Here is a 26265-nt window from a genome sequence, read left to right on the forward strand (position 1 = left end):
GCGCGGGCGAGCGCGCGTTGTGTTGCCATGGCCGCGATGCGGAGGGGGAGAGGAGGAGGCGGTGCCGGGTCTCGCGCCTGCGTAGTTCAGCCTGCCGGTTGTCCTCCGGCCGAGCGGGAGTCTTCGCCGTCCTCTGCCGGGGCCGGGTGGAGGAAAGGCGGTGCCGTAAGTCGCCTTTCGTGGACCGGGACGGTTAGAAGGGCGAGCGTCCGGCGGCTCGGTTGAGAAATCGAACAGGTAAGCCCGATCGGACAGGACGGCGAAAGCTCCCTCTTCCCGCACGCTGTATCCCCAATCCATTTGGCCAGAGTTCCTTATTTAACGGACTCCAGGAGTCCGTTAAATCCGAAGATAGTCAATGGAGATGCTTTGAGCTCATCCCTGCCTTTGGGCATATGGTGACATTGACCGAGCGCCTAAATCTGACCTAGATTTGCCAATGGTGCCATAGGTTTGACCTGGTGGGCTTCCCCATTGTGTCTGAGCCTTTCCAAAAAGAGAGCCCCCCCCCCCCCGCAAGTTTTTCACAAACCTGAGCCTTAACCATGGTTTGTGGCTCTAATGATTGCTTTGCTTTGCTGCTCTAACAGTAATGCGTTTGTGAACAATGTGATCTATACGGGTCGTCCTCGACTTGCAGCGCTTCACTTAGTGACCGTTTGAAGTGACAATGCAGTGAATATTGCATGTTCAATTATTGTCCAAGACATTCTCGGAATAATCCTTGTGCTGTTCTGGTACATACTTGGAGGCAGCCTAGAATACAGCTATAGTCCCTGACTTACAACAGTTTGTTTAGTGACCGCAGTTACAACTGAAAAAAGTCACACATGACCGTTGAACAACTGTTGAAGCATCCCCCACATTCATGTGATTTACATTGGGATGCTTTGACATCTAACTCGCATTTATAATCCATATTGGGTTCCAGCTGCCCATCTTTATTATTATCTACAGCTTCACATCTCAAGAAATGATTCTGGACAGGGTATGTTATTTCTGTGTACTGAAAAAAATCTGGAATTATTTGGAGGCCCTGTGGGGGGAAAAAGGAGGTTGAAATTAAGACTGGCATTCTATCTGCAAGACGCCAGCTTCTTCCTTTTTCGATTAAAAATATATCAAGTGGAGAAAGGAGACTGTGAGGTGCCAATGAATGTGGGCATAGGTGTGTAGCTGCCCCCAAAAATGCCAGCTTGGAAGCCGTAGATACAGATTTTTTTTGACAGAATTTTATATTTGTCCTGTTCTATTTATTATACAAGGGACGCGGTGGTTCAGTAGGTAAGACGCTGAGCTTGTCAATCACAAAGGTCGGCGGTTTGGGTTCCTAGCGCCGCATAACTTGCTGAGCTCCCATTACTTGTCCCAGCTTCTGCCAACCTAACAGTTGAAAAGCACGTAAAAGATGCAAGTAGAAAAATAGGAACCACCTTTGGTGGGAAGGTAACAGCATTTTGTGCGCCTTTGGTATTTAGTCATGCTGGCCACATGACCACAGAGGCGTCTTCGGACAGTGCTGGCACTTGGGCTTTGAAATGGAGATGAGCACCGCCCCGTAGAGTCGGGAACGACTAGCACATATGTAAGAGGGGAACCTTTATTTATTACACAGTGAATTGAAAGTGTTGAAACAAAATGTTTTATTTACTGTTGCTTTCTCTTTTTAATTTACCTTCATTTTGCTTACTTTTACAGCTCGATACAATTTTTAAGAGAACGTTTTTTTACATCCTGCTAGAAGATGTCAAGGAAAAGCTCTAGGGATCCCAAGAAAGTAAATGTCTCCAGCTCTTTGGAATCAGAAGACATTAGTTTAGAAACGACCTTACCCACCGATGATGTCTCCTCATCAGAAGATCGGGAAGGTACCGTCAAAATTACTAGACAACTCATAGAGAGGAAGGAATTGTTGCACAATGTCCAGCTACTAAAAATTGAGCTTTCTCAGAAGAACTTGATGCTGGATAACTTGAAAGTAGAGTACTTGACAAAGGTAAGAGGATGGCTTTTTTTTTTGTTAATTTATTTTCTATTTTTTATACCACACATTCCGTTTCTATGTTGAACAGTGTGTTCTCCATAGTCTCCAAGGTGTCAACATACAAACATCATCATAGTCGTTATAATCATATATATATAAAGAAAAATATAATATCAAACATTATTACAACATATACTATCTTCCATTATAGTATCGATTACACAACTCTCAAAATATTCACTCATTGATTTTTCTTTCCCATGTAATCCACATTTCACATGAATCCATTCCGCTAACCTCAATATCTGTCATTTAAGCATTTGTAGAATAATTCCCGTGTTATAAAATTATCTGAATCTTCTTTTCCTTTGATTTTCAGGGTCAACCTATCCATCTCTGCACATTCCAGAATGTTTTTGATTATAATATCCTCTGTAGGGGGTTTCTGGGTTTTTCCAGCATTGTACATATACAATCCTGGCTGCTGTTAGGATATGTAAAATCAAATATGTGTTACCCTTGTTATTCCTGGAAACTATATGGCTTTTTTTATTGTCATGTACAAGTGTTTTAGGACTGAACTTGCTAGTGTTAATAGCTCTTGTAATAGCTCTGTGTTTCTCAAGTTTGGTAACTAGTACTTTGTATTGGGATATAATTTATCTGGATCCATATCAGTCAGAATTCTAGCCTGAGAGAGAGGTGGGAAGAAGAGAGAGAGGCATGGAGAGGGAGGGAGTGAGAGAGAAGGAGGGAGAGAGTGAGAGGAAGGGAGTAGGGAGAAAATATACAGATCTTGTATGGAAGTCAGGCTGGCTGCAATTGTTGTTTCTGCAATCTTAACTATCCTTTGGAGTCTGTACCTGCCCTGTTTGGTTACTATTTGATTGTTATAGAGGTACACATGACAAACTCAATAATTCCTCTGTAAAACTGTATCAGCAGTTCCTCGGGCAGTTTGACCTTCCTGAGGTGAGGCAGGAAGAACATTCTTTGCTCTGCCTTTTTAATGATGGTTCAAATGTTAAGTGAATTGCATTAATATTAAGAATTGTAACGTTAAGAATTGCTGTGCTTCTGCTAAGAATTACAGTAACATCTGTATCTTCTCTTGGATTGTATAAATCTAAATTGGGCTCACTTTAATCGTCTTTTTTTATCAAATGTATTGCTTTAGATTGAAGAACTAGAAGAGAAACTTAACGATGCAGTCCATGAGAAACAACTGCTGTCTTTACGACTAGATAACCAGCTGGCGTTACAGCAAGAAGATGCTAGGTATGAAAGAGAAGGTATCAAATTTAGAAGCAGGGATTCAATCAAACTGGACTGCTCCAATTTGGGCATGGCCAGATGTGCCACGTACTGCCCACGCCCAGTTTAGCAAAGGGTAAAAAAGTTGTGACACGTGATGACGATTCTGTGATAACACATGTTTGACACTCCTGTCCTAGGCCATCTGAATAAAAATCCATAACAATTACATTGCATATTTCTATTCTATAGGAATTGTAGTAGCCTTGTGGGTCTGAAATTCAGGCACCCCACACTCATTCAATCAACTGTTAAAAATAAAAGTACTGAATTTTTGAATTGGGCTTTTTTTTTTTTTTTACAATTAAAAGCAAAAGTCTATGTATGTTTCTCACTATCTTGGTAAAACAGCATAAATAATTCAGGCTTATACATTGTGTCTTCTTTAAATATCATTAAAAAATTGCTCTGTGAATGGGAGTAGACTTTTGTTCAACTCAGAAGTATAAATGGTATTGCCTGATAGGATAAGTCCCCTTTTAGGTAAGTAACAAACAACTCTTTTCCTAGAAAACATCAAGAACTAATGAAACAGGAAATGGAGACCATCTTATTGCGCCAAAGGCAACTGGAAAAGAACAATCATCAGTTACGGGAGCGCTCTGGAGATATACGTCGTAGCCTGCGTGACCTTGAATTGAGCGAAGAATATTACGCCAAACTCAAATCTCTTTCAGAGGATGAGCTTTCTATTCCTGAATATGTGTCTGTAAGTGCTTGAATGGAACAAGCAAAGGGAAGGGGAGTAGAGTAGAAAAGAATAGAAAAGAAAAGAATAGAATAGAATAGAATAGAATAATGGAATGGGGAATAGAATATAGAATAGAAAAGAAAAGAGAAAAGAAGAATAGAAAACATGGAATGGAATAGAATAGAATAATGGAATGGAGAATAGAGTAGAATGCAGAATGGCGTGGCATGGGATAGCGTGGCATTGTGTGGCGTGGAGTAGAGTTGGAGTGGAGTGGAGTGGGGAATGGAATGGAATTAAGAATTGGAATGGAATGGAATAGAATACGCTTTGTAATTGTTGGTAAATTCTGAATTAATATCTGAGAGGGATATTTGCATTTTAAAATTTTCTGGTTTTGGTATGGGCACATCCATGCTGTTTAATTTTGCTCCCCTGGCTGAGAAAATGTTATTGTTTGGTCTTTTGTGCTATGTTCCTCTCCTTGGTAGCTTTTACCCAACTCATTCTCATCTCTTTAGTCACGACAAATGACTACAACTTTCTGTGATTTTTTTTCCCCTTAGAGCACAGGACATTCTAAATTCATCAGGCTGTTTTACCAGTTTCAAGAATTCTTGCCCTTTCTATCGATAGGTGATTTCACAGATGCTTCCCATAATCCAGCAAGTGAGGCTGGAGATGGGCAAATAAAGTAGCCAATTACAGGTAGTCCTCAACTTACAAACTCAGTGACCATTCAAAGTTGCAACAGCACTGATAGAAGTGTCTTATGACCGTTTTCCATGGTTACGGGTTTAAAAATTCAGATGCTTGGCAACTGGCTCATATTTATGACGGTTGCAGTATCCCCCCGGGGTCCTTTAATTCCCTTTTGCGATCTTCTGACAAAGTCAGTGAGGCAGCCAGCTTCACTTAACAACCGTGTTGCTCATTTAACAACAGCCGTGATCTGCTTAACAGCTGCAGCAGGAAAGGTTCGTAAAATGGGGCGAAACTCACTTAACAACTGTCTCGCTTAGTGAGAGAAATTTTGGGCTCCATCCATCATGGCCATATGCCAATGACTGCCTGCGAACACCAAACACGTTCCTTTGGGCAATAATTTTCAAAACAAAAAGCCTCACCAGATGGACTCACTTTCAGCTGCCTTCTTTCCATGGCCATCTCCGACTTTGTCAGCACGGGGCTGTCTGTTTATTGCCAACTTGGAGCACTTCCCTTGGGTCAATCAGGGACTTTGTGATGTCCCTGAGACCAGCAAGGATTTGTCTCCCTATCACCGTCTCTTCGGGATGGCTTAGGTCCGTTGGGATCATGTAGCAATAAAAGAATCAACGGCGGTCTCGGAACAATCGAGACCACACATTGTGTCATCGCGACGTTGGCCACTCCTCCAAAACACGTTCCGTAGATTACCTGTAAACTATAAATGTAACATGCTGTACATAATCGACATTTTTATTCTGGCCTCACTATTACTCTGTGGTTTCTCAGCAGCCCTTCCTTTCCCCTTCACATTTGCAGGGCTGGGAAACCTGTGGTCTGGTTTCAAAAAGACTTTATGAGCTGTGGGGTCCAGCCTCCCACGCTCCCTCTGGATGTACATGTGGGGAAGAAGAGGGACTGAGCCATAGGTGGTCCGCCAGCAGCCAGCAGAGCTGGCAGCAGAGTCGGACAGTGAGGAGGCTGGGGAGGAACATGGGCCAGTCCTGGAGGCTAGGGAAGGCGTGGACGAGGACCCTGCATCAGAGGCAGAGATGGGGCCAAGGCCATCTGGCAGTGATCAGGTGCCTATGGAGCTAGACAGCAGTGAGACAGAGGAACAGCTGGATCTTGTTCCCAGGGCGCACATGCACAGAACTGCTAGAAGAAGAGAATAACTCAGAAAGCAGGGAGTAAAGTCAGAGGTGGAAGGTGATTGGACCCTCCCGTAGGAAATAAAAGAGGAGCGAAAGGGAAGTGGGCTTTTGCAGGAAACAATTCGTTCGTTAGTTTGTTTCAGGAGTGTAAAGATCTGTCCGTGAATCTCAAGAGACTCCATGCCCAGTCTTTCTTTGCACAGCACCAAATATTTGGAAAATATTTATATGGCAGCTTTCCAAGATAGATACGGTCTATGATCATAATTACTCCTTTGAAAGACTGTTTACCAGGCTGAATGTGAATAAGAGGAAATCAAATTCGTCTAATAAAAGGGTTTTTTTTCGGGACCAGGACTCTGCTTCGTGCTTTTTGGGGAAGCCTCAGTCAGAACACATAGATGGTGCAGCTTCTGTCAGATCGCCCTCAAAGAGAGGGGGCTCCCGACAGAACCCTTTCTTGGAACAGGTCCACCTTTATTTTTAAGTGCTTTGCAGAGAATTCTAGAAGTCAACATTCCTCCCTGACAGCTCAGCCCTGACGTGCAGTCAGTTTGGAGAAGAGAAAAGGTATAAAATATTCATCGCTCTTCCACTTACTTTGAAAGATAATGCCCTGCAACTGCTTTTTGCGCCTCCAGATTCGATTCTACGAAGTGGTGCATCCTTTAAAGAACGAGATTGGTGAGCTGCAGGCCAAGAAGGAGGCGGCCTGGGAAGAACTGAACGAGTACAAGTCTCAGCTGAAGCACTTGTTAGAGGTGTGTATTTCCCTCTTCCCTCCTAGGCCTTGTTTGGAAGCTGCTGTGGCTCTTGATGCTCAGCACCACATTTCCAATGTCTTCTTTCCTACCGGGCCCTGGAGCCCAATGATGGGACTTCTGGGGCCAGATTTAACCTGAGGAGCTCTGGGTTGTTGTTGTTTTTTGCTGCAGTCCCAGGGATGTAATGAAACATTTGTATTTCTGCTACTGCTATATAATAATAATAATAATAAATAAATTTGGATTTATTAGCCGCTCCCTTTCCAAGTAGGACTCGGGGCGGCGTACAATGGAGCATATAACATGAAACATATATAACCACACCAAACGTACATACATACACAACACATATACATACACGTACATACACGGAGGAGGAAGCAAATTACATCAATAGACAGTTAAAAATCTGCTTTAAAATACCCCAATTGTAAAAACCCAATAAAATTAATATTTAAGAACAATTTAAAAACAGTTTGGAGGAATGGGAAAATTACAATTGCGATTGAGCCAGGCCGGATAATTGAAAGAGGTGGGTCTTCAGCTGTACACGGAAGGAGCGGAGATCGGAAATCATCCTGATGTCACGGGGGAGGTCATTCCATAGGGCTGGGCCCATCACAGAGAAGGCTCTGCTCCTGGGTGTCGCCCCCCGGCACTGTTTGGCGGACGGCACCCGGAGAAGTCCCTCTCTGTGTGAGCGAATTGGTCGTAGGGATGTGTGGGGCAGGATGCGATCCTGCATATAACTAGGCCCTGTGCCATGGAGCGCTTTAAAGATCATAATCAAAACCTTGAAACGCACTCGGTAGACCACAGGCAGCCAGTGCAGCTCGCGCAGGAGAGGTGTTACAGGGGAGTATCTAGTCCTCCCCATAATCACCCGCGCGGCCGCGTTCTGGACCAATTGTAGTCTCCGAGTGCATCTCAAGGGAAGCCCCATGTAGAGAGCATTGCAGTAATCCAGGCGAGACGTCACTAGCGCATGGGTGACTGTGCGTAGGGCATCCCGGTCCAATAAGGGGCGCAATTGGCGCATCAGGCGAACCTGATGGAACGCCCCCCTTGCCACGGCTGTTACATGGTTATCCATGGACAGCCGGGTATCCAGGAGGACGCCCAAATTGCGCACCTGTTCCATGGGGGCTAGTTGGACGCCCCCGATGGCCAGAGATGGAAACACCTGGTTGAACCGGGAGGCCGGAAGCCACAGCCACTCCGTCTTGGAAGGGTTGAGTTTTAGTCGGTTGCCATCCATCCAGACCCGTACGGCCTCCAGACACCGGGACATCATTTCGACGGCCTCATTGGGGTGGTTCGGAGTGGAAATGTATAGCTGAGTATCATCAGCATACAGATGATATCCCACTCCAAAACCACGGATGATCTCGCCCAGCGGTTTCATATATGTGTTGAACAGGAGAGGCGAGAGCACCGATCCCTGTGGCACTCCACATGTGAGTGGCCTCCGGGTCGAACTCTGCTCCCCTGTCAACACACGTTGCATCCGACCAGAGAGGTAGGAGCCAAACCACCGTAAAACGGTGCCTCTGACTCCCAGCCCCTCTAGCCGGTGCAACAGGATACCATGGTCGATGGTATCGAACGCCGCCGAGAGATCTAGCAGTAACTATGTTGAATTCCATAAGGGACGTGGTGGCTCACTGTCTAAGACACTGAGCTTGTGGATCAAAAGGTTGGTGGTTCGAATCCCTAGCACCGCATAACAGAGTGAGCTCCCGTGACGTGTCCCAGCTTCTGCCAACCTAGCAGTTTGAAAGCCTGTAAAAATGCAAGTAGGAAAATAGGAACCACCTTTGGTGGGAAGATAACAGCATTCCGTGCGCCTTCGGTGTTTAGTCATGCTGGCCATATGACCACAGAGATGTCCTTGGACAGTGCTAGCTCTTCGGCTTTGAAATGGAGATAAACATTGCCCCCAAGAGTCGGGAACGACTAGCACGTATGTGCGAGGGGAACCTTTACCTATGTTGTATTCTACTGTATAGTGCAATATTAATGCAATATCAGGAGTTTTCAATTCAGTTGTATAGAATGTAAAAGATGTGGGGTTTTTATAATGTATAATGTACCCTGAAGGTGGCATTTAATTTTGTGGTAACTTTATTGCAATGACAATAAAGTAAACTAACTATTGAGGATAGGAGGTGCCTATGACAATTCGCCATGGCCAACTTGCTGCAGGACAAGAGTTGCACTAATATTAAAGAAGTAGTGGAATGGAATTATTGAAGAAAGGAGGCAAAAGAAGGGACAGAATGAAATGTGAATGGCCAAAAAAAAAGTTTTTTAAATTTATTTTAAGTAATTAAATAGAATTGTTAGACTGTCCTGCGGCAAGTTGGCCACAGTAAGTTTGCCGCGGCGAGTTGTCTATGGCAAAGTTGTCCCATTCCTTACCAGGTGTGGCAACAGGATGTGGTTAAAAAAAGAAAAGAAAAGATGATGGCTGGGATGGGCATTTTTTGGTCATTCTTGTTGTTTGATTGGCAGCTTCTCTATGTTTGTGTCACACTCCCACGTCATGTCCAGTTCAAGACCCTTGGTGGCACTGTGGTTAGAGTGCAGTCCTGCAGGCTACTTCTGCTGACTACCAGCTGCCTGCAATTCGGCAGATCAAATCTCACCAGGCTCAAAGTTCACTCAGCCTTCCATCCTTCCAAGCTGGGTAAAATGAAGACCCAAATTGTTGGAGGCAATAGGCCAGGGGTGTCCAAACTTGGGAACTTTAAGACTTGTGGACTTCAACTCCCAGAATTCTGGGAGTTGAAGTCCACAAGTCTTAAAGTTCCCAAGTTTGGACACCCCTGCAATAGGCTGACTCTAAACTACTTAGGGAGGGCTGTAAAGTACTGTGAAGTGGTACATAAGTTTTAAGTGCTATTGCTATTGCTCACCGCTTCCTCTCCTTTTTATTCATTGACCTCAGGAAGAAAGGGCAAACTTGAGAAAGTGAGCTTTTGCTTCATCTCCAGCTAACGTAGAAGCTGTCTCCTGAAGCAGTGGCTGAGGGTTTGAATTTCATCCGCGGGGGGAGTCCCCAATGAACAAAGCCCTTTGGAGGAGAGAAAGAAGGAGTTGAAAGAGGAGAGAGGAGAAGGAGAGAGAGGAACGGGAAGTAGAAAAGAGAAGGAAGATAGAGGGAAGAAAGGAGGTGGGAAGGAGGAGCGAGGGAGAAGAGTCAAGAAAGCGATGGATAGGGTATAGATATAGTGTAGGGAGAGCAGAAGAGCTAATGATAGTCTTTGGGGATTGATGGTAAGAGGAACTGATATAATATTGAATAATGCAAAATAGTGCTTGTTATGATGTAATGATATCCGTGTGGTTATTTGTATGAAAATTTTTAAAAAAACATTTTTTTTTAAAAAAAAGAACAAAGCCCTTTGTGGGACGGTGCTGAAATTCCTCCGTGGGTCCCTTTTTCTTTTCTTTTTTTTTTCTTTTGGCCACATGGGGTCACCATCTCCTCATTGGTTGCACGGTCTCCAGAGTCTGGAGAGAAGATCTTCTTGACTCCAGAGATTACAGAAGATCCTGTAGGTGAAGTTGACCTTCACCTCCTCCCAGTCCACCAAGCATTTAAACTATTTTGGTTTTTAGCCAATGGACGGCCTGGACGTTCTCAGGGAATTGCTCTTCATTCAGACCGTGCGAAGGCGCAGAGTTACCTCCAGTGTATTTTCACTTAACTTGGTTTCTTTTGCTGGCATTTTTGGGGGAATTTGGAATGGGGTGGGTGGGTAGATGCAACAGATCTTTAGACCCATCCAGAAAAACTTCAGTTCTCTAACAGAAATATAAAAATGTTGGCACTCTTGCTGAGAAATAATCTGGCATTTAATTCCTTAACCAACTTGAAATGGCTATAATTATTGTAAATACCTGCTAGGTGTTGCATGCCTTTGGCTGCGTATGTTTTGCTGATAACATACTTAGGACGGCTGCTGCTGCTTTGGAAAGAGCTTATGTGCAGTTTTTAATAATCCTTCTCGGTGCTTACTAAGAGGGTTTTTAACTAGCAGTGGCCAGGCTTTGAATCAGAAGGAAGAATCCTAGACCACTTTAGGAAGATTCCCAGTCCCTTCCTTATTTCCCAATGCTGAAAAGTTTGCCTTGCCCTTCTGATACAGCAGGGTTTCTCAACCTTGGCGACTTTAAGTCCTGTGGACTTCAACTTCCAGAATTCCCCAGCCAGCTACCTGGCTGGGGGATTCTGGGAGTTGAAGTCCACAGGACGTAAGGTCGCCAAGGTTGAGAAAAACTGTGATACAGCTTGATTGGCTGTAAAGAAGCGGGGCAGAGAAAATTAAAGGCATAGTTTACAATGCAGATTCAAAAGGAGGTGAAATAAAAGAAAAGACGTGTATGGGAAACAACCAAAAAGAAGAAGAAGAAGATTAAAAATTGGGATAAGGGTGAAAGATGTGGGATGAAGGGAAAGGAAAGGAATGTAAAGCAACATTTTATGAAAATACCTTGTAATGTGTATGAATATTAGAACTATATAAGTTGGATAACTGCTGTGTATGTGGTGTGAGACAAAAATCATGTTTGAATATATATTAGTGAGGTAGTAATGTAATGTATATTATTATTAGAATTATAGAGACTGAAAAATAGGTTGTAAATTAGATAAACAGAATTTGTATAATTTTTAAACGTATAAAAATGTGAATAACAGTGAAAAGCTAGGATTAAGTAATTTGATAAATGCTTGAATAAATTGATGCTAAAAGTGCATATTAAAATATTGAATAATTGAAAAAAGGAAGGATCACGTCTTTGAATATTAGAATGATAGGGGAAGGAGGGGAAAGGGGGGGCTAAAATAGACGTAGAAATAAGAAGGGGGAAATAGCAAAAACAAATGTTAAGATGATAAAACGTATGGTACAATTATGAGAAGGTTTAGAATTGAAGGATGATAGTAGAAATGACATGTGAGTAAAACTAAAAATGAAAATGAAATGTAATTGCTAGAAATAATGCTGTTATGTTTATTGGTATTGAACTGGATGACACAGGAATCAAACCATTCTCACAATGATATGTAGAAAAATAAAAATAAAATCTTTATTAATAAAAAAAGAAGAGGCTTGGCAGTGCAGTATAGATTTCCTTAGTAGGCTCTCTTTGCTGAACAAAGGTAGATTTAACAGGTCAGAAGGTCTCAGGGAAGATTCATGCCTCTCCTGTTGGTGTACAGACAGGGGGATTTGGAAAGAAGATGCATTTTCAAGAGGATTAAGTGTAACGTAAAAGGCTCCCATTGGGAATAATTCAGGGTTCAAGTGCCATCCTTTTTTAACTCCTGAGTGATGGTCAAGGGGTAACGATGCAGTGAAGGTCATTCTGGTTTCAGATTGCCATGGAATCCTTACCTTAGCTACCTCTTAGCCGGGGGGGGGGGGGGAGTGTTTGCTGCCAGAGTTACTGCTGGTTCGCAACCCACACGCAAAGGGCATGCGTGCACAGTTCAATGTAAATTGTTCTGCGCGCATGCGCAGAACAATTTACAGTGAACTGTGCACGCGCAGTGACTAAAATCCAAAATGGCGGCAGGGAGGGAAGCGGTTCGGGGGCGTGGCAGCCCTGGGTCACTGCTGGTGGTGCGACCCAGGCCTGAATTCCGCTACCTGTTCGGCCAAACTGGGCTGAACAGGCAGCAACCCACCTGTGCTGCTAGTTCAAGGATGTGAAACTCAAGTCCCGTGGGCTGGATCTAGCATGCAGGGTGTTTAGATCTGGCCCACAAGGCTGCTCTGGAAACAGCAAAGGACCGGCCCGCGGTCCCTCTGTCAGTGAAAACTGAGCTCAGGAGGGCCGTGTGCGACGCTCCCGGGCCCTGTTTTCGGCTATGTTGGCCTCCTGCAACCTCTGCCAGCAAAAAAGCTTGTGAGGTCCGTTTTTGCTAGCAGAGAGCTGCAAAAGGCCGTCACGGCTGAAAACGAGGCCCAGGGGTGCTGCAGACAACACTCCCACCCACCCACCCACCCGGGCTCCGTTTTCGCTGTCAGAGGCCTAGCAAAAAAAGAAAGAAAGAAAGAAAGAAAGAAAAGGAGGAATGCTTCTGCTTTTGCATTTGAGTAAGAAGGGGCAGGAAAGGAGAAAGGTAAAGAGGAAAGACAAAGAAAAAGAAGGAAAGATGGGACGAGGGCGAGGAAGAAAAAATAAGGAAAGGAGAAGAAAGGAGAAGGAAGAGGGAAAGGAAAGCAGGCAGGCAGGAAGGAAGGAGATTATACTGAGAGTAAAGGAGGGTCTGGGGGAAGAACTGCCTAAGCACTTGCCCACCACAGGTGCCCCCGATACAAGTGACATCGAATTGGCCATGCCTACCCTAGCCACACCCACTCCAGCGCCCCCCGCCCGAGGTTAAACACAACGCTGATGCGGCCCTCAATGAAATCGAGTTTGACACCCCTATCCTAGCTAATCTCTCTTAAGATGGACTCTCTTAAAATGTCCCCAAATTCTGTCTAATACAGATGGTCCTCGGCGTACGACCACAATTGAGTCCAAAATTCATGTTGCTAGGTGAGAAATTTTGTTAAGCGAGTTTTGCCCCATTGTACAACTGTTCCTGCCATAGCTCTAAAGTGAATCGCTGAAGTTATTAAGTTAGTAACTCAGTTGTTAAGTGAATCTGGCTTTCCCGTGGACCCTGCTTGGTCAGAAGGTCTCAAAAGGGGATCACGTAAACTCGGGACACTGTCATAAATGTGAACCAGTTGTCAAGCATCCGGATGTATGCTGCAACCGTCATAAGTGAGAAAAACGGCCATATGTCACTTATAAACTGTTATATAAACTCTTGTAGGTGGAGCTGGCAAGGTCCTTCAGCTTGATTTTATTACATTTTTAATTTATCTTTATTTGACTTCCTGCTCTTTAACCCTTTTACAGTATATGACACTAATCTTACTTGATTAATATTATTCTGCTACATTACTTAGCCTGGTCAGAGATTGAAATAAAATGAGTTGATTTTGACTTCCTGGACAGGTTCCATATTATCTCCAGGTCTAATGTAAAGAGGAACTTCTTCATAGCGCTGTAGTTGTTCTCTGTTGGGTTGGAAGCTCTTTCTCACTGCCCTTAAAACAGCCTCCTGTACCTCTAGGTGCTAATTTGCTTGCTTTAAACATGCTAATCATCATAGAGACGTGGTGGCTCAGTGGCTAAGATGCTGAGCTTGTTGATCAGAAGGTCAGCAGTTCAGCGGTTCAAATCCCTAGTGCCGTTTCTTGTCCCAGCTTCTGCCAACCTAGCAGTTCAAAAACACGTAAAAATGCAAGTAGAAAAATAAGGACCACCTTTGGTGGGAAGGCAACAGCATTCTTTGCGCCTTCAACGTTTAGTCATGCTGGCTACTTGACCACAGACTTGTCATCGGACAGCGCTGGCTCTTCAGCTTAGAAATGGAGATGAGCACCGCCCCCTAGAGTCGGCAACGACTAACACATATTTCCGAGGGGAACCTTTACCCTTAATCATGTGTTTACCTACAATCTTTTCTCCTCCAAAGATTAGAAAAGTTTCAGCTTCATGTTTATTTCCCAGTTCTCTCAAGGCAAAAAAAATAAAAATAAAGCAAAACAAACTTGAATACAAAGATTTTTTTTTGTCTCCCAGAGTTATGAAATGGAACGAAAAAATCGGTCGGAGACTGAAGTGCGGTGTCAGCGCTTAACCATTGAACTAGCTGATACAAAACAAATGATTCAGCAAGGTGACTACAGACAGGAGAACTACGATAAAATAAAAAGGTAAGTTTTTATCACCAGTCATAACCAGGACTTTCAGGCTCTTCGTGGCATCTGATAGACCTGTGTTCATACCCTTTTTCCCTTTTAATCTTCCAAACTATCTTAACTTTTAGTTTATCAAATATCTATCTTTTCACACATTAAAGCTGCAAAATTACATGATTTGTCTGACAACAGAATAACAGAGTTGGAAGGGATCTTGGAAGTCTTCTACTTCAATCCCCCCACTCAGGAAGGAAACCCTATCCCGTTTCAGAAAAATGGTTGTCCAATCTCTTCTTAAAAACCTCCAGTGTTAGAGTAACCACAGCTTCTGGTGGCAAGCCGTTCCATTGATTAATCGTTCTCACTGTCAGGAAATGTTGGATTGGATCTCTCCTTGATTATCCCAAAGTTGCTTTTTCGGGAGGCCACTGGACTTTCTTGTTTTTCTTTGAAGACATTTCGCTCCCCATCCAAGAAGCTTCCTCAGCTCTTGGAGGTTTGTCTGTGTCCTTAGGGTCACCTTAGTAGTACAAATGGGTTTGGGGTCTTCTTGGCTGCAGGATGTTTTTTGCCCTGTGTCCCTTCACTGTTAAACACAGGCAGAGACTGTTGGGGATGAGTCTGGGTTGTCTCCATCTGAAACTGAAGCGCAAAGGATTCCTGTGGTCTGCATTTTTTTTTTGTGGGGGGGGGAGGAATCCATTCATACTCCTGTACCATTCGAAGGATATTCATCATTCTTTAAAACAATGCAAATGACCAGCTGTCTGCAAGGAATATAAATCCTTCCATTCCCCACCGTCCAGTCAGAGCTGAAAAAGCTTCTTGGATGAGAAGTGAAATATCTTCAAAAGGAAAAAAAACCCCAGAAAGTCCAGTTGCCTCTTAAAAAAGAAGCTTTGGGACAACCATGACCTGGATGACTTAAGAATCTCCATAGACAACCCCCTTGATTAGTTTTCATCCATTGCTTCTTGATCTGCCTTCAGGTGCTTTGGAGAATAGCTTGACTCTCTTGTTCTTTGTGGCAACCCCTGAGATATTGGAAGACTGCTATCATGTCACCCCTCGTCCTTCTTTTCATTAAACTAGACATACCCACTTCCTGCAACTCTTCTTTATATGCGTTAAGCCTCCAGGCCCTTAATCATTTTTGTGGCTCTTCTCTGCAGTTATGGTTAAAAAGACCTTCCAGGTTTTTATGGGTTGCTCAATAATGGAACAATTTGAATCGCATTCTTCCTTTTCTTAGCGGCTTTTAAGCAGAGGCTACAGAGCCATCATCTGACACTGTAATCAGAGGGAATTTCCAATGCTAGATAGGTTAAGCTCCGTAATTGTCTACTTCCTTTATTATGCCTCTAAGATTTATGCTTGTCTTTTGAATCGCGCATTGGGCATTTGAAGAGTTGCTTAATTCAGGCCGGAAACCTTCTCTTGTGACAATGAGCAGGTCAAGGGGAAATTTACTCTCTGTTTTTTTGTATAGGATTGCAAGGAGCACAAATCTGATCATTGTGAAAGAAATTGCGCTGAAACAAAAGAGCTTAAAATAGCATGTTGTGTGGATGATCTTGGCAAATCTTGTCCTCTTGGTTCTGGTGAATGCAGGTTTCTCAGAAAGTATTTTGAAAAAAAGAAAAAAATCCAAGTCCTGCCAGCAGAGCAAATTTGGATTTATGAAAAAACGGAAACTGCCTTTCAGTTGGAATCAATGGAGGAATTATTAATTATTATAGGGTTGAATTTCCTCACAAAGAGGAGGTGGCCCGAGAATTAGAAACTTTAAAGCTGAGGTTCTGTAGTTCTTCTGATGATACAGGAGTATGTTCTTCTCTCAACAGTGAGCGTGATACTTTTGAACATGAATTTTCAGAGCTCCGAAGGAAATACGAAATACTAGAAGTTTCCCATAAGGCCATAACTGCCGAAAGGAACGACATATCCAAAGAGGTGAGATGTTCGGAGCTCATTTAGCATTTCTTTAAATGTTCAACTATACCAGGGGTGTCCAAACTTGGGAACTTTAAGACTTGTGGACTTCAACTCCCAGAATTCCCCAGCCAGGCTGGCTGGGGAATTCTGGGAGTTGAAATCCACAAGTCTTAAAGTTCCCAAGTTTGGACACCCCTGAACTATACCAAAGGTGGCAACCTTTGTGTATGTATGTATGTATGTATGTATGTATGTATGTATGTATGTATGTATGTATGTACATACATACGTATGTATGTATGTATGTATGTATTCACACATATATACATACATACACACACACACACACACACATAAACATATATTCCCATTACAGTTTTTATTTCAGAGTAAACAAAGTTCTGGACTTAGAACAGTTCCTGTAGTTCAAAGTTACAAAGGCACTGAAAAGTGACTTACGACCATTGTTCACACTTACGACCATTGCAGCCTCTCCATGGTGACGTGATCAAAATTCAGATGCTTGGCAACTGGTTCATATTTATATTTATGACGGTTGCAGTGTCCGGAGGGGTTCATGTGATTCCTTTGGCGACTTTCGGGCAAGTAAAATCAATGGGGAAGCCAGCTTCGCTTAATAACCACTTAATACCATGTTTTCCCGAAAATGCAACATGTTCTCATAATACAGCCATGCCACATTTTTCTGGTGGGCAAAAATATAAGCTCCCCCCCCCCCCCCCGCATATAAGCCCCCTGGACAACCCCCTACTTCCGGCCAGGCAGATTGCCACTCACCAACCTAGCAGTATCCCGAAGGTGCCAGGGCACCTCCACTGCCGCTGCCGCTGCCATCTCAGCCTGGCTTTTTCCGTGGCTTCCAACCCGAGTCTTTTGGCAGTGGCCGCTCTGGGCGTACGCTCTATGGTTGTACGCTCTGCAGGCAGCTGGCCCACAACCATAGAGCGTGTGCTCAGAGCGACCACTGCTGAAAGATTCGGGTTGGAAGCCGCGGAAAACGCCAGGCTGGGATGGCGGCGGCGGCCGAGGTGCCCTGGGTCCGTAATAAGAGCTGGGCCATGCATCATGAGGCTGGGAGGCGTGTCAGCGAGAGCGGAACAGCCGCTCGCGCAACCCCCCTCTCCAGCCGTGCAGAGCGCCATTCACTTCATTCATTTGGAAGGCGCCAAGCTGCGGGAGCCGGGCGGCGACGAACAGGTGCTCATGCGGCTCATCGATACACCTAGGTCAGTGAATGGCGCTGTGCCCAGCTGCAAAGGGGGTTTGCCGGGTGGCTGTTCGTGAGCGTGGTCACTTCATGGCTGTTGTGTTGCACTGCTGCGACAGCGCAACACAGCCATTCACAGCCATGAGGCTGTGCCTGGCTTTTTGGGAGCCCGCTCGCAAGAGAGCAGCCGCCCCGCAACCCCAAAACAATAAACCCTCCCTCCATAATAAAAGCCCATGCCATATTTTGTAGGTAAAAAAAAAAAAAGACCCTGTCGTATTTTGGGGGAAACACGGTAATTATAAACTAATGTTAGCAACTGTAGTGATTCACTTAACAGTTGTGGCAAGCAAGGTCACAAAATGGGGCAAAGCACCCTTAACAGATGTTTCAGATAGCAACATAAATTGTGGCTGTAAGTCCTGTGGGGAATTAAAAGAGTGATTAGGTCCACCTATAAAGGAAAGGAAAAATAATTACCTGGAAACTTGTATCATAAACTAATAAGTCATCCAAATTTGACATGGTTTCTCGAGCCATGTCCTTGTTCTTCCCCTGTTGACAAAATAAAGAATCTAATTTAGATGTGGCCAAGCCACTGCTGCATATCACATGCAGAGGTAGCCTTCCAATGTCGTGCAATGATTCTTTGGGCTCCCTTCAACCATTCATCAAGTGTCCCTAATTCTGAATTTCTGAATATTGGAGATGCAGAGCCTTTGATGAGCAACAGTCACAATTAGGCCATAATGCCAGTTTGGAATGGAATGGAATAGAATAGAATAGAATAGAATAGAATAGAATAGAATAGAACAGGGGATGGGGTGGGGTGGGGTAAAATAGAATAGAAAATATGAATTGAAATGGAACAGAATAGAATGGGGTGGAATGGAATGGATGGGGTGGGGTGGGGTGGAATGGAATAGAAATAATAGAGTAGAGTAGAATAGAACGGAAAATATGAATTGGAATGGAATGGAACGGAACAGAATAGAATAGGGGGTGGGGTGGGATGGAATGGATGGGGTGCAGTGGGATGGGGTGGAATAGAAAGAATAGAATAGAAAATATGAATTGGAATGGAACAGAATGGAACAGAAAAGAATAGTATAGGGGATGGGATGTGGTGTGGAATGGATGGGATGGGGTGGAATGGAATAGAATGGAATGGAATGGATTGGATTGGAAAAGAAAAGAAAAAGGAGAAGAGAAGAAAACAAAAAAAGAAAAGAAAATATGAATTGGAACGTAACACAAGATAGAATGGGATGGAATAGAATAGAATAACTTTATTGTCCTTTGAATGAACACTAATCGGCATTCATTAAAATGAAATTTCATTGCATACCGCTCTCAAAGGGTCACCACCTCCAATATACACTGCATAAACATGACAAAATAAATAAAATAAATAAATAATTATTATATTATTTCATATACCCACCTATATTATATGTGACACAGAGAAGCAACACGGTCTAGTTCAGATGTATACGTGTACATGACGAGAAAAACGAATCTCGCGAGTTTAGCCAGACGGATGGCCTAGGGAACAAAACTATTACAGAATCTGGTAGTCCTGCTAGAAATACTTCAAAACCTCCTCCCAGAGGGGAGCAACAGAAACAGACCATACAGTGGGTGTGTGGGGTTTCTAACAATGCTTTGAGCTCTAAGTCCACTGAAGCAGATTCAAATGGGGGAGTTAGCAAGACAGGCTGACAAGCATAAACTTCTTGTTCCCATTATTGCCGTCAGCACCTTGTTGTATCGAGAATAAACAGAATCAACTTTCACACCAACTGCGTTTTAAACTCAAAACAACCCGACTGCATTTTTTAAAACAAGCAACAACAACAACCAGCTACTGGTTTATGGGAACAGGTTATCTAATTAGTGGTATTTTTGCTGCTATTTTTTCCCCCAATGGAAAGGCCACTGCCTTACAGCAATCCGTGACGTTGTTGCAAAAGGACAAGGACTACCTCAACCGACAGAACATGGAGCTCAGCGTCCGCTGTGCTCACGAAGAAGACCGCCTCGAAAGGCTTCACGTGCAGCTAGAAGACACCAAAAAAGCCAGAGAAGAAATGTATGAGAAATACGTCACGTCCAGGTAGGCCATTGCATTCATCCTTTCGGCACCGAGAGATGGTTCCTTCAGAAGGTCTGCGGAGATTCTCCATCATCCTCCCCCCCCCCCCCCCAGGCAACTGGACTTGTTTTTGTTTTTCCTTGAGAAAGAAGAACAAAAGAATACAATCAGTTGTGATGATGGTAGAGGGCAGGGGACACTGTCAGTACATATCCTTCCATTCACATACACACACACACCCTGACCATCACAACTGATGAAGTTTTTGGATGAGAAAATAAACATTTTAGGATAGGATAAGGACAGGACCTTGGAGGTCTTCTAGTCCAGCCCTCTGCTCAAGCAGGAGACCCTATTCCATCTCAGACAAGTGACTGTCCAGTCTCTTCTTCAAAACCTCCAGTGATGGAACACCCACAATTTCTGGAGGTGAGCTGTTCCACTGGTTAATTGTCCTCACTCTTAGGAAGTTTCTCCTTAAATCCAGGTTGCTTCTCTCTTTGATTAGTTTATTTATTGAATTTATATTGCCACTTATTCGCCCAGGGCGATTCAAGACGGCTTACAGAATATGAAACCACATTTAAAACAATCCAAACTAAAAAGAATCAAATAAATTAATACAGTACAATATAACAAAATCACCTCCCACCCACCCACCCCGCCCCAACGATGGTAGATTACAAGAGCCATTGAATGGGCTCCCTCTTGCTCTGGGTTCCCCAGGCCCACTGGCAGAACCAGATCTTCAGCGCCTTCCAGAAGAGTATTAGAGTGGGGGCCGTTCTAATCTCTGGGGGGAAGGATGTTCCAGAGAGAGGGAGCCACCACGGAGAAGGCCCTTCATCTGGGTCCCACCAGGTGCATCTCTCTCGGAGATGGGACCCACAGCATTCCCTGCCTCCCTGCTCTAATGGGTTGGGTGGATATAACCTGCAATAGACGATCCCTCAGATAACCTGGTCGCAAGCCATGAAGGGCTTTAAAGGTGACAACCAGCCCATGGAGTTGCACCCAGAATTCAACCATTTCCAACCATGGTTTCTTCTCCTGCCCTCTGGTGCTTTGGAGAATAATTTGACCCTCTCTTCTTTGTGACAACCCCTCAAATACTGAAATACTGCTATCATGTCACCCCTGATTCTTCTTTTCTTTAGACTAGCCAGACCCAAAACCTGTAGCCTTTTGTCATATGGTTTAGTCTCCAGGCGTTCGATCAACTTAGTTCTTCTCCTTCTTCGAGGAATAAAAGAGTTGTTCCGTTGCCTTTTGAGGGGGGGAAGCACTTTTGAGGTTCCATCAGAATGTTTTCAAAGAATCCTTACTAGCTCCTTTGTACCCAAAAGTTTACAGCTATAATTCTTTAAAAATATAGCGGATTGCGGTAATCCACCAACACGAGATTGGGGAAACTGAGCCAGAGAAAACAATGGCAACTGTTGGATTATTCAAAGATAATGGAGATGTGTGTAAATTACGATTAGTTTCTGACCAGATTTCCTTTTTTAATGCAAAAGAACCGACTGATGTCATAACTGTTTTTCTGTTATTCGCAAGAGGAAGGACACAGGCAGGGATTAAGCCTGATAATTCAATTGGAATTTATTAGCCAAGGTAGTTTACTGTCAGGTCTTAAAAAGTGGATAATGTAATCAAACCTGATTTTTTTTAAAAAAGACTTTGAAATGCACTGATCCCGTGATTTCTTTACATCAGGCGTAGGGAACCATTATAGGAATATCTACAGTTAAGCAATGCTATTAGCATTGATATTCATTTATCTGAGAAGGAGTGTGTGTGTGTGTGTGTGTGTGTGTGTGTGTGTGTGTAATTTAAGTAGTAATAGCAATGTTGCAGCAACCTAGAAAGAAGGTGCTTTTTTTTTTAAAGGAAACTCCTCAGTTCTTCTGCCATTTTAATTATTCTTAAGCTCAGCTGGCTGACGTCATTTCAGTAAGAAGAGAAGCAAAGCACATTTATTTATTCCTTTATTTGCGTAAAAGATTTATACGGCTGCCCATCATGCAGGACTCAACTCTGGGTGGCCAAACACAGCAATCAAATTGCAAGGGGGAAAAAAACACCTAAAACAAGGCAAAGAAATTGGACCAAAATACTGTATTTTTCAGAGTATAAGATGAACCTTCTCCCCCCCCCCCAAAAAAAGAGGGTGAAAGTTTGGGTGCGTCTTATACACTGAATACAGTATTTTGGGCCTCCCGAAACCCCGCCGCCACGCATCCCATTTTTTGCAAAAATGGATGTGCAGAGAGTTTGGGAGCCTGCAAAGTGTTCCTGGGGGCTGGGGAAGACAAAAACAAGCAAAAAATGGGCCGTTTTTGCCCCCCTCACACTCACACACACACCCCGCAGCCTACAGGAGCACTTTGCAGGCTTCTCAAACTCTCTGCGTACCCCATTTTTCACAAAAAATGGGGTGTGCAGAGGGTTTGGGAGGCTTGCAGAGTGTCAATTTTTTAAAAATTTACCTCTTCAAAATTTTGGTGTGTCTTATACTCCGTCTTATAGTCCAAAAAATACAATACATACATAGTTAGAAAAAAAATCATAAAGCAACATATTGATTTCAATCCAGAAATATTTCTGTTGGGTATTTTACCAGAACTGTATAATAAAGGGAATAATCTTACATTTGTTAACAGCAGCAAGAATAGTGTTTACACAATGATGGAAAAATGATGAGGCCCCGACAGATGAAAGTGTAATAAAAAAATATTAGAATGCACAGATGGACAGATTAACATTAAAAATGAAGGAGGAAAAAAGAAAAAGATTACTTTTTAACATGGGATTTGTTGGCTAACTAACAGAAACGGAGGTTAGAAACCAAAAAGATTAAGATGATGATTAATAATATAATAAAAGTTTTTCTCGTATGGAAAAGCTAATGTCAATATTACTATGGGAACATTATCAACGATATGCATATTATGATTACTACTTCATTTATTATCTTTTGGTTATTCAAAACAAATTGTACTCAGACAACACATTGTTTATATAGATATTGAATTTTTTATGTTTATTAAAAAAGTATATCAATAAAATGTGTTTTTTTAAAAAAAAAACAGCCACCATCTCTTAACCATACAGCAAGTTTGATCAAAGTCAGAAAGGGTGATTTGTAAATTTTGACCTGTTTTATCTTAACGTTTTAAAAATCGTTTTCCAAGGGATCACTACAAAACGGAGTATGAAAACAAACTGCATGAGGAACTGGAACAGTTAAGGCAGAAAACATCCCAAGAGATAGATCAGCTTCGAACAGCTACAAAGGAAATGTATGAGCGGGAAAACAGGTTGGTAAAAAGATATATTTTAGACGTAAACCTCCATAGAGACTATTGCATGCATCTTTATTCCAGTCTGGCGAGGTGGACCATTCCTCATTCAGAAACCTTCCTCTTCTGCTGCCCCCCCCCCCTTTTTTTTTTCTCAACCCCCTAATATGAGGGAGAAGACAAGGGTGAGACCTGGTTGCCTAGGAGCACAAACAAGCAAAAAGTCCATAGAAAACAGCAGCAGCAGGAATCAGAGGCCTAAGAAAGGGAATTTTGTGATCCAGAGGGAGGGAGAGAATCAGAATAGAGCTGGAAAGGACCTTGGAGGTCTTCTAGCCCAGCCTCCCTGCTCAAGTAGGAGAACCTACACCATTTCAGATAAGTGACTGTCTAGACTCTTCTTAAAAAAACCCAGTGATGGAGCGCCCATGATTACTGAAGGCAAGCAGTTCCACTGGTTAATTGTCCTCACTGTTAGGAAGTTTCTCCTCAATTCCAGGTTGTTTCTTTCCTGGATTAATTTCCATCCATTGTTTCTTGTCCTGCCCTCCAGTGCTTTGGAGAATGAATTGATTCCCTCTTAATACAATACAACACAACACAACACAACACAACACAACAACAGCAGAGTTGGAAGGGACCTTGGAGATCTTCCAGTCCAAACCCCTGCTTAGTCAGGAAACCCTATACCTTTTCAGGCAAATGGCTATCCAACATCTTTTTAAAGGCTTCCAGTGTTTGGGCATTCACAACTTCTGGAGGCAACTTCTGTTCCACTGATTCATTGTTCTTACTGTCAGGAAATTTCTCCTCGGTTCTAAGTTGCTTCTCTCCTTGATTAGTTTCCACCCTTGGAAACTTCTTTGTGGCAGCCTCTGTAATACTGGACCGCTGCTCTCATGTCCCCCCTGTAATGTATGCTTGGCAAATAAAGCCCATTCTCGTTGGCCTTAATGTGCCTTAGGGGTTGTGCAAGCCCCCAGGCCAGCCTCCAACATTTGCTCCCCCATATGGAGGACCATCAAAGTGATGACTCCATGCTCCACGCTTTTCCTCAGAAGAGAAAGCTGCCTGCCATGACGGCAGAGAGTGGATTTGAATTGTTACTTTGATTTTTATCCAGATTGATTTTTTGTGTGTGATTGGTTTCATGGTATTGTTCAACTGGACACGAGGCTTTAGCTCATTTCAGTATGGGCGTCTTCACAGTGATTGTGTTTATAAAGCAACAGAGATTCCCAGCGAAGGACTCGGTTTCTTGAAGCTGCTGCAGAAAGGAGCTACTTTCCGTAGGAAAATAAGAGCAAGTGGAAGAGAGCTGCATCGAATGGCAATAAAAAAGTGTTTGGAGTTTGTTCCCTTGATTAACCGTTCCAGTGGGTAAATTATTGAGAAACTCTCTGAAAGCGTAGACATGATAGACACTCTCAATTGGAATGGCACATTTTGAATCTGGCGATTTAAGAGTACACTATTTAACTGCTTTTGCGTGCTCTTACACATGTACACACATGTTGGATACCTTGTTTAACTACCAACCTTTCCTTGCTTTGTAAAGATTTCAAAATTTTCCTCCTTGGCCATCTTTTCAAAGCAGTAAGTCTTGCTTTAACTTACTCAGACGGACAAAGGTAGCTGTGACCCCTTCCAGCTCTGAGCTTCTACATACCATACTGAGGAATAGCAATAGCACTTAGACTTCTATACCACTTCACAGCCCTCTCTGAGCGGTTTACAGAGTCAGCATAATTGCCCCTAACAATTTGGATCCTCGTTTTACTGACTTCGGAAGGATGGAAGGCTGAGTCAACCTTGAGCCGGTCAAAATCGAATTGTGTTAAAATATTCATGGCTGGGAGAAACGTGGGAACAAGGTCAGCCAATGAATAGGCATAACAACGAAGTCAACCAATGGGAGCTTAAACAGATCTGAGTCTGTGCAGAGAAATTGAAACTGAAACTAATCTATAAGCTCTGTATTGAGTCTGCTGTTCTGAAAAGTAAACTAGCAGTCTGTCTGGGCGTGTCCGCTGAAATGAAGCTAACTGCTTGTGTTTGCCTGTAACTCTCCTGCCTTGTGTTTACTTGGAAGAACCACCTGTTGGTATTGTACATTTATTCCTCTATTCTTATGTATATAATGAAGTTAATGAATCCAGCTGAATCAGTTATCTGTGTGTGCTTTCTGGATTTGAATGTATGCAACACGCTCTGACAAACTGCTGGGATTCAGCAGAATTAGCCTGCAATATTGCATTCTAACCACTGCACCGCCACGGCTCTTTGGCGCTCCACGTGCAACCTTGAAGTATTGGTGGAAGAGCTGCCACCATAGAATAAACACCGTTGGGGACGTCTTATCATTGCATTTACAGCCCTAAAGTCCGATTTGCTGCCACTGCCACCTCTCCTTGTCACAGGTATATTGTCATAAAATGCAGTGAAAATCTAAAACGGGCCTTAATAAGTTCCATGTTTTTCCCTGTTTAAAAGCACGCGACTAAAGGCAAATAGAAAGAGAGAGAGAGAGAGAGTAACTAAATATTTTCCTCTTTTATATGGAGAACTCCAGCCAGAGAGAAAGCCGGTTTTGGAGTTTCCCTTTTGAGTGGTTGAGAGAACTTTGCGTCTGCTGTGATTCTGACAAATGGTCAGACTCTTCAAACCAGCCCGGTCTAGGCTGAGATCCTTTCAAATCCAACGCACCCCTCTTCTTTTCTCCAAAGAGAGTTTTTCGCAGACTAATTGAAAGTAGAGATAAAGAATTCTTTACTCGCATCTCAGATACTTGTGGTAGAATTCCATGGCTACCAAACCACAATTATTTAGTTGTTGTTTTCTAGAAATCCTTTTTGAAATGTTTTGTTTTTCACAGTGAAGGAGGCCTTTAAAAAACCCCAGAATATAGAACTTGTTTAGAAAATCTGCCATAATAACGAATCCCACCGATTGGGGTCACGAGCAGCCAGTTTGCACCTATTTGGGAGAACCGGTTGTTAACTTTCTAAGCAGTTTGGAGAAGCGGATGTTGGAAGAAGTCTCATTTTGTTTTTTTCCACTTTACAGGGCTAATCCTGTAAGGAAGACAGGAAGGAAACATTCTGGTGTTGTTTCTAGCCTGATCTTTATTGCTCTGATTACAGAAACTGCCTCTCCGGTTAACCCTTATTGCATTTTCACAGCTAAGGCGAAGCGCCCATTGACCTGAGTGACGTTGAGTTGGCCACACCCACCCAGTCACATGACCACTGAACCCCGCCTACCCAATTGGTCATTAGGGCAGAGAATCGTTTGTTAAGTTATTTGAATCCCACC

At 43.2% G+C, this 26265-nt stretch overlaps 1 protein-coding gene across 1 annotated transcript in view; it reads left to right on the plus strand.

Annotated features, from left to right (window-relative positions):
* The first annotated feature begins 41 nt into the window (after window positions 1-41).
* Window positions 42-26265, plus strand: part of PIBF1 (progesterone immunomodulatory binding factor 1) — a 103530-nt gene continuing 77306 nt past the window's right edge. Inside the window, exons 1-9 of the mRNA XM_081949427.1 lie at window positions 42-237; window positions 1699-1996; window positions 3162-3262; window positions 3809-4007; window positions 6493-6612; window positions 14272-14405; window positions 16235-16343; window positions 19488-19669; window positions 22843-22968. Coding sequence (XP_081805553.1) covers window positions 1745-1996; window positions 3162-3262; window positions 3809-4007; window positions 6493-6612; window positions 14272-14405; window positions 16235-16343; window positions 19488-19669; window positions 22843-22968 — 1223 coding nt within the window. The 5' untranslated portion in view covers window positions 42-237; window positions 1699-1744. The remainder of the gene's footprint in view (window positions 238-1698; window positions 1997-3161; window positions 3263-3808; window positions 4008-6492; window positions 6613-14271; window positions 14406-16234; window positions 16344-19487; window positions 19670-22842; window positions 22969-26265) is intronic.

This window comes from Natrix helvetica (assembly GCF_964273705.1).
Source record: "Natrix helvetica genome assembly, chromosome: 3".
Taxonomy (NCBI): Eukaryota; Metazoa; Chordata; class Lepidosauria; order Squamata; family Natricidae; genus Natrix; species Natrix helvetica.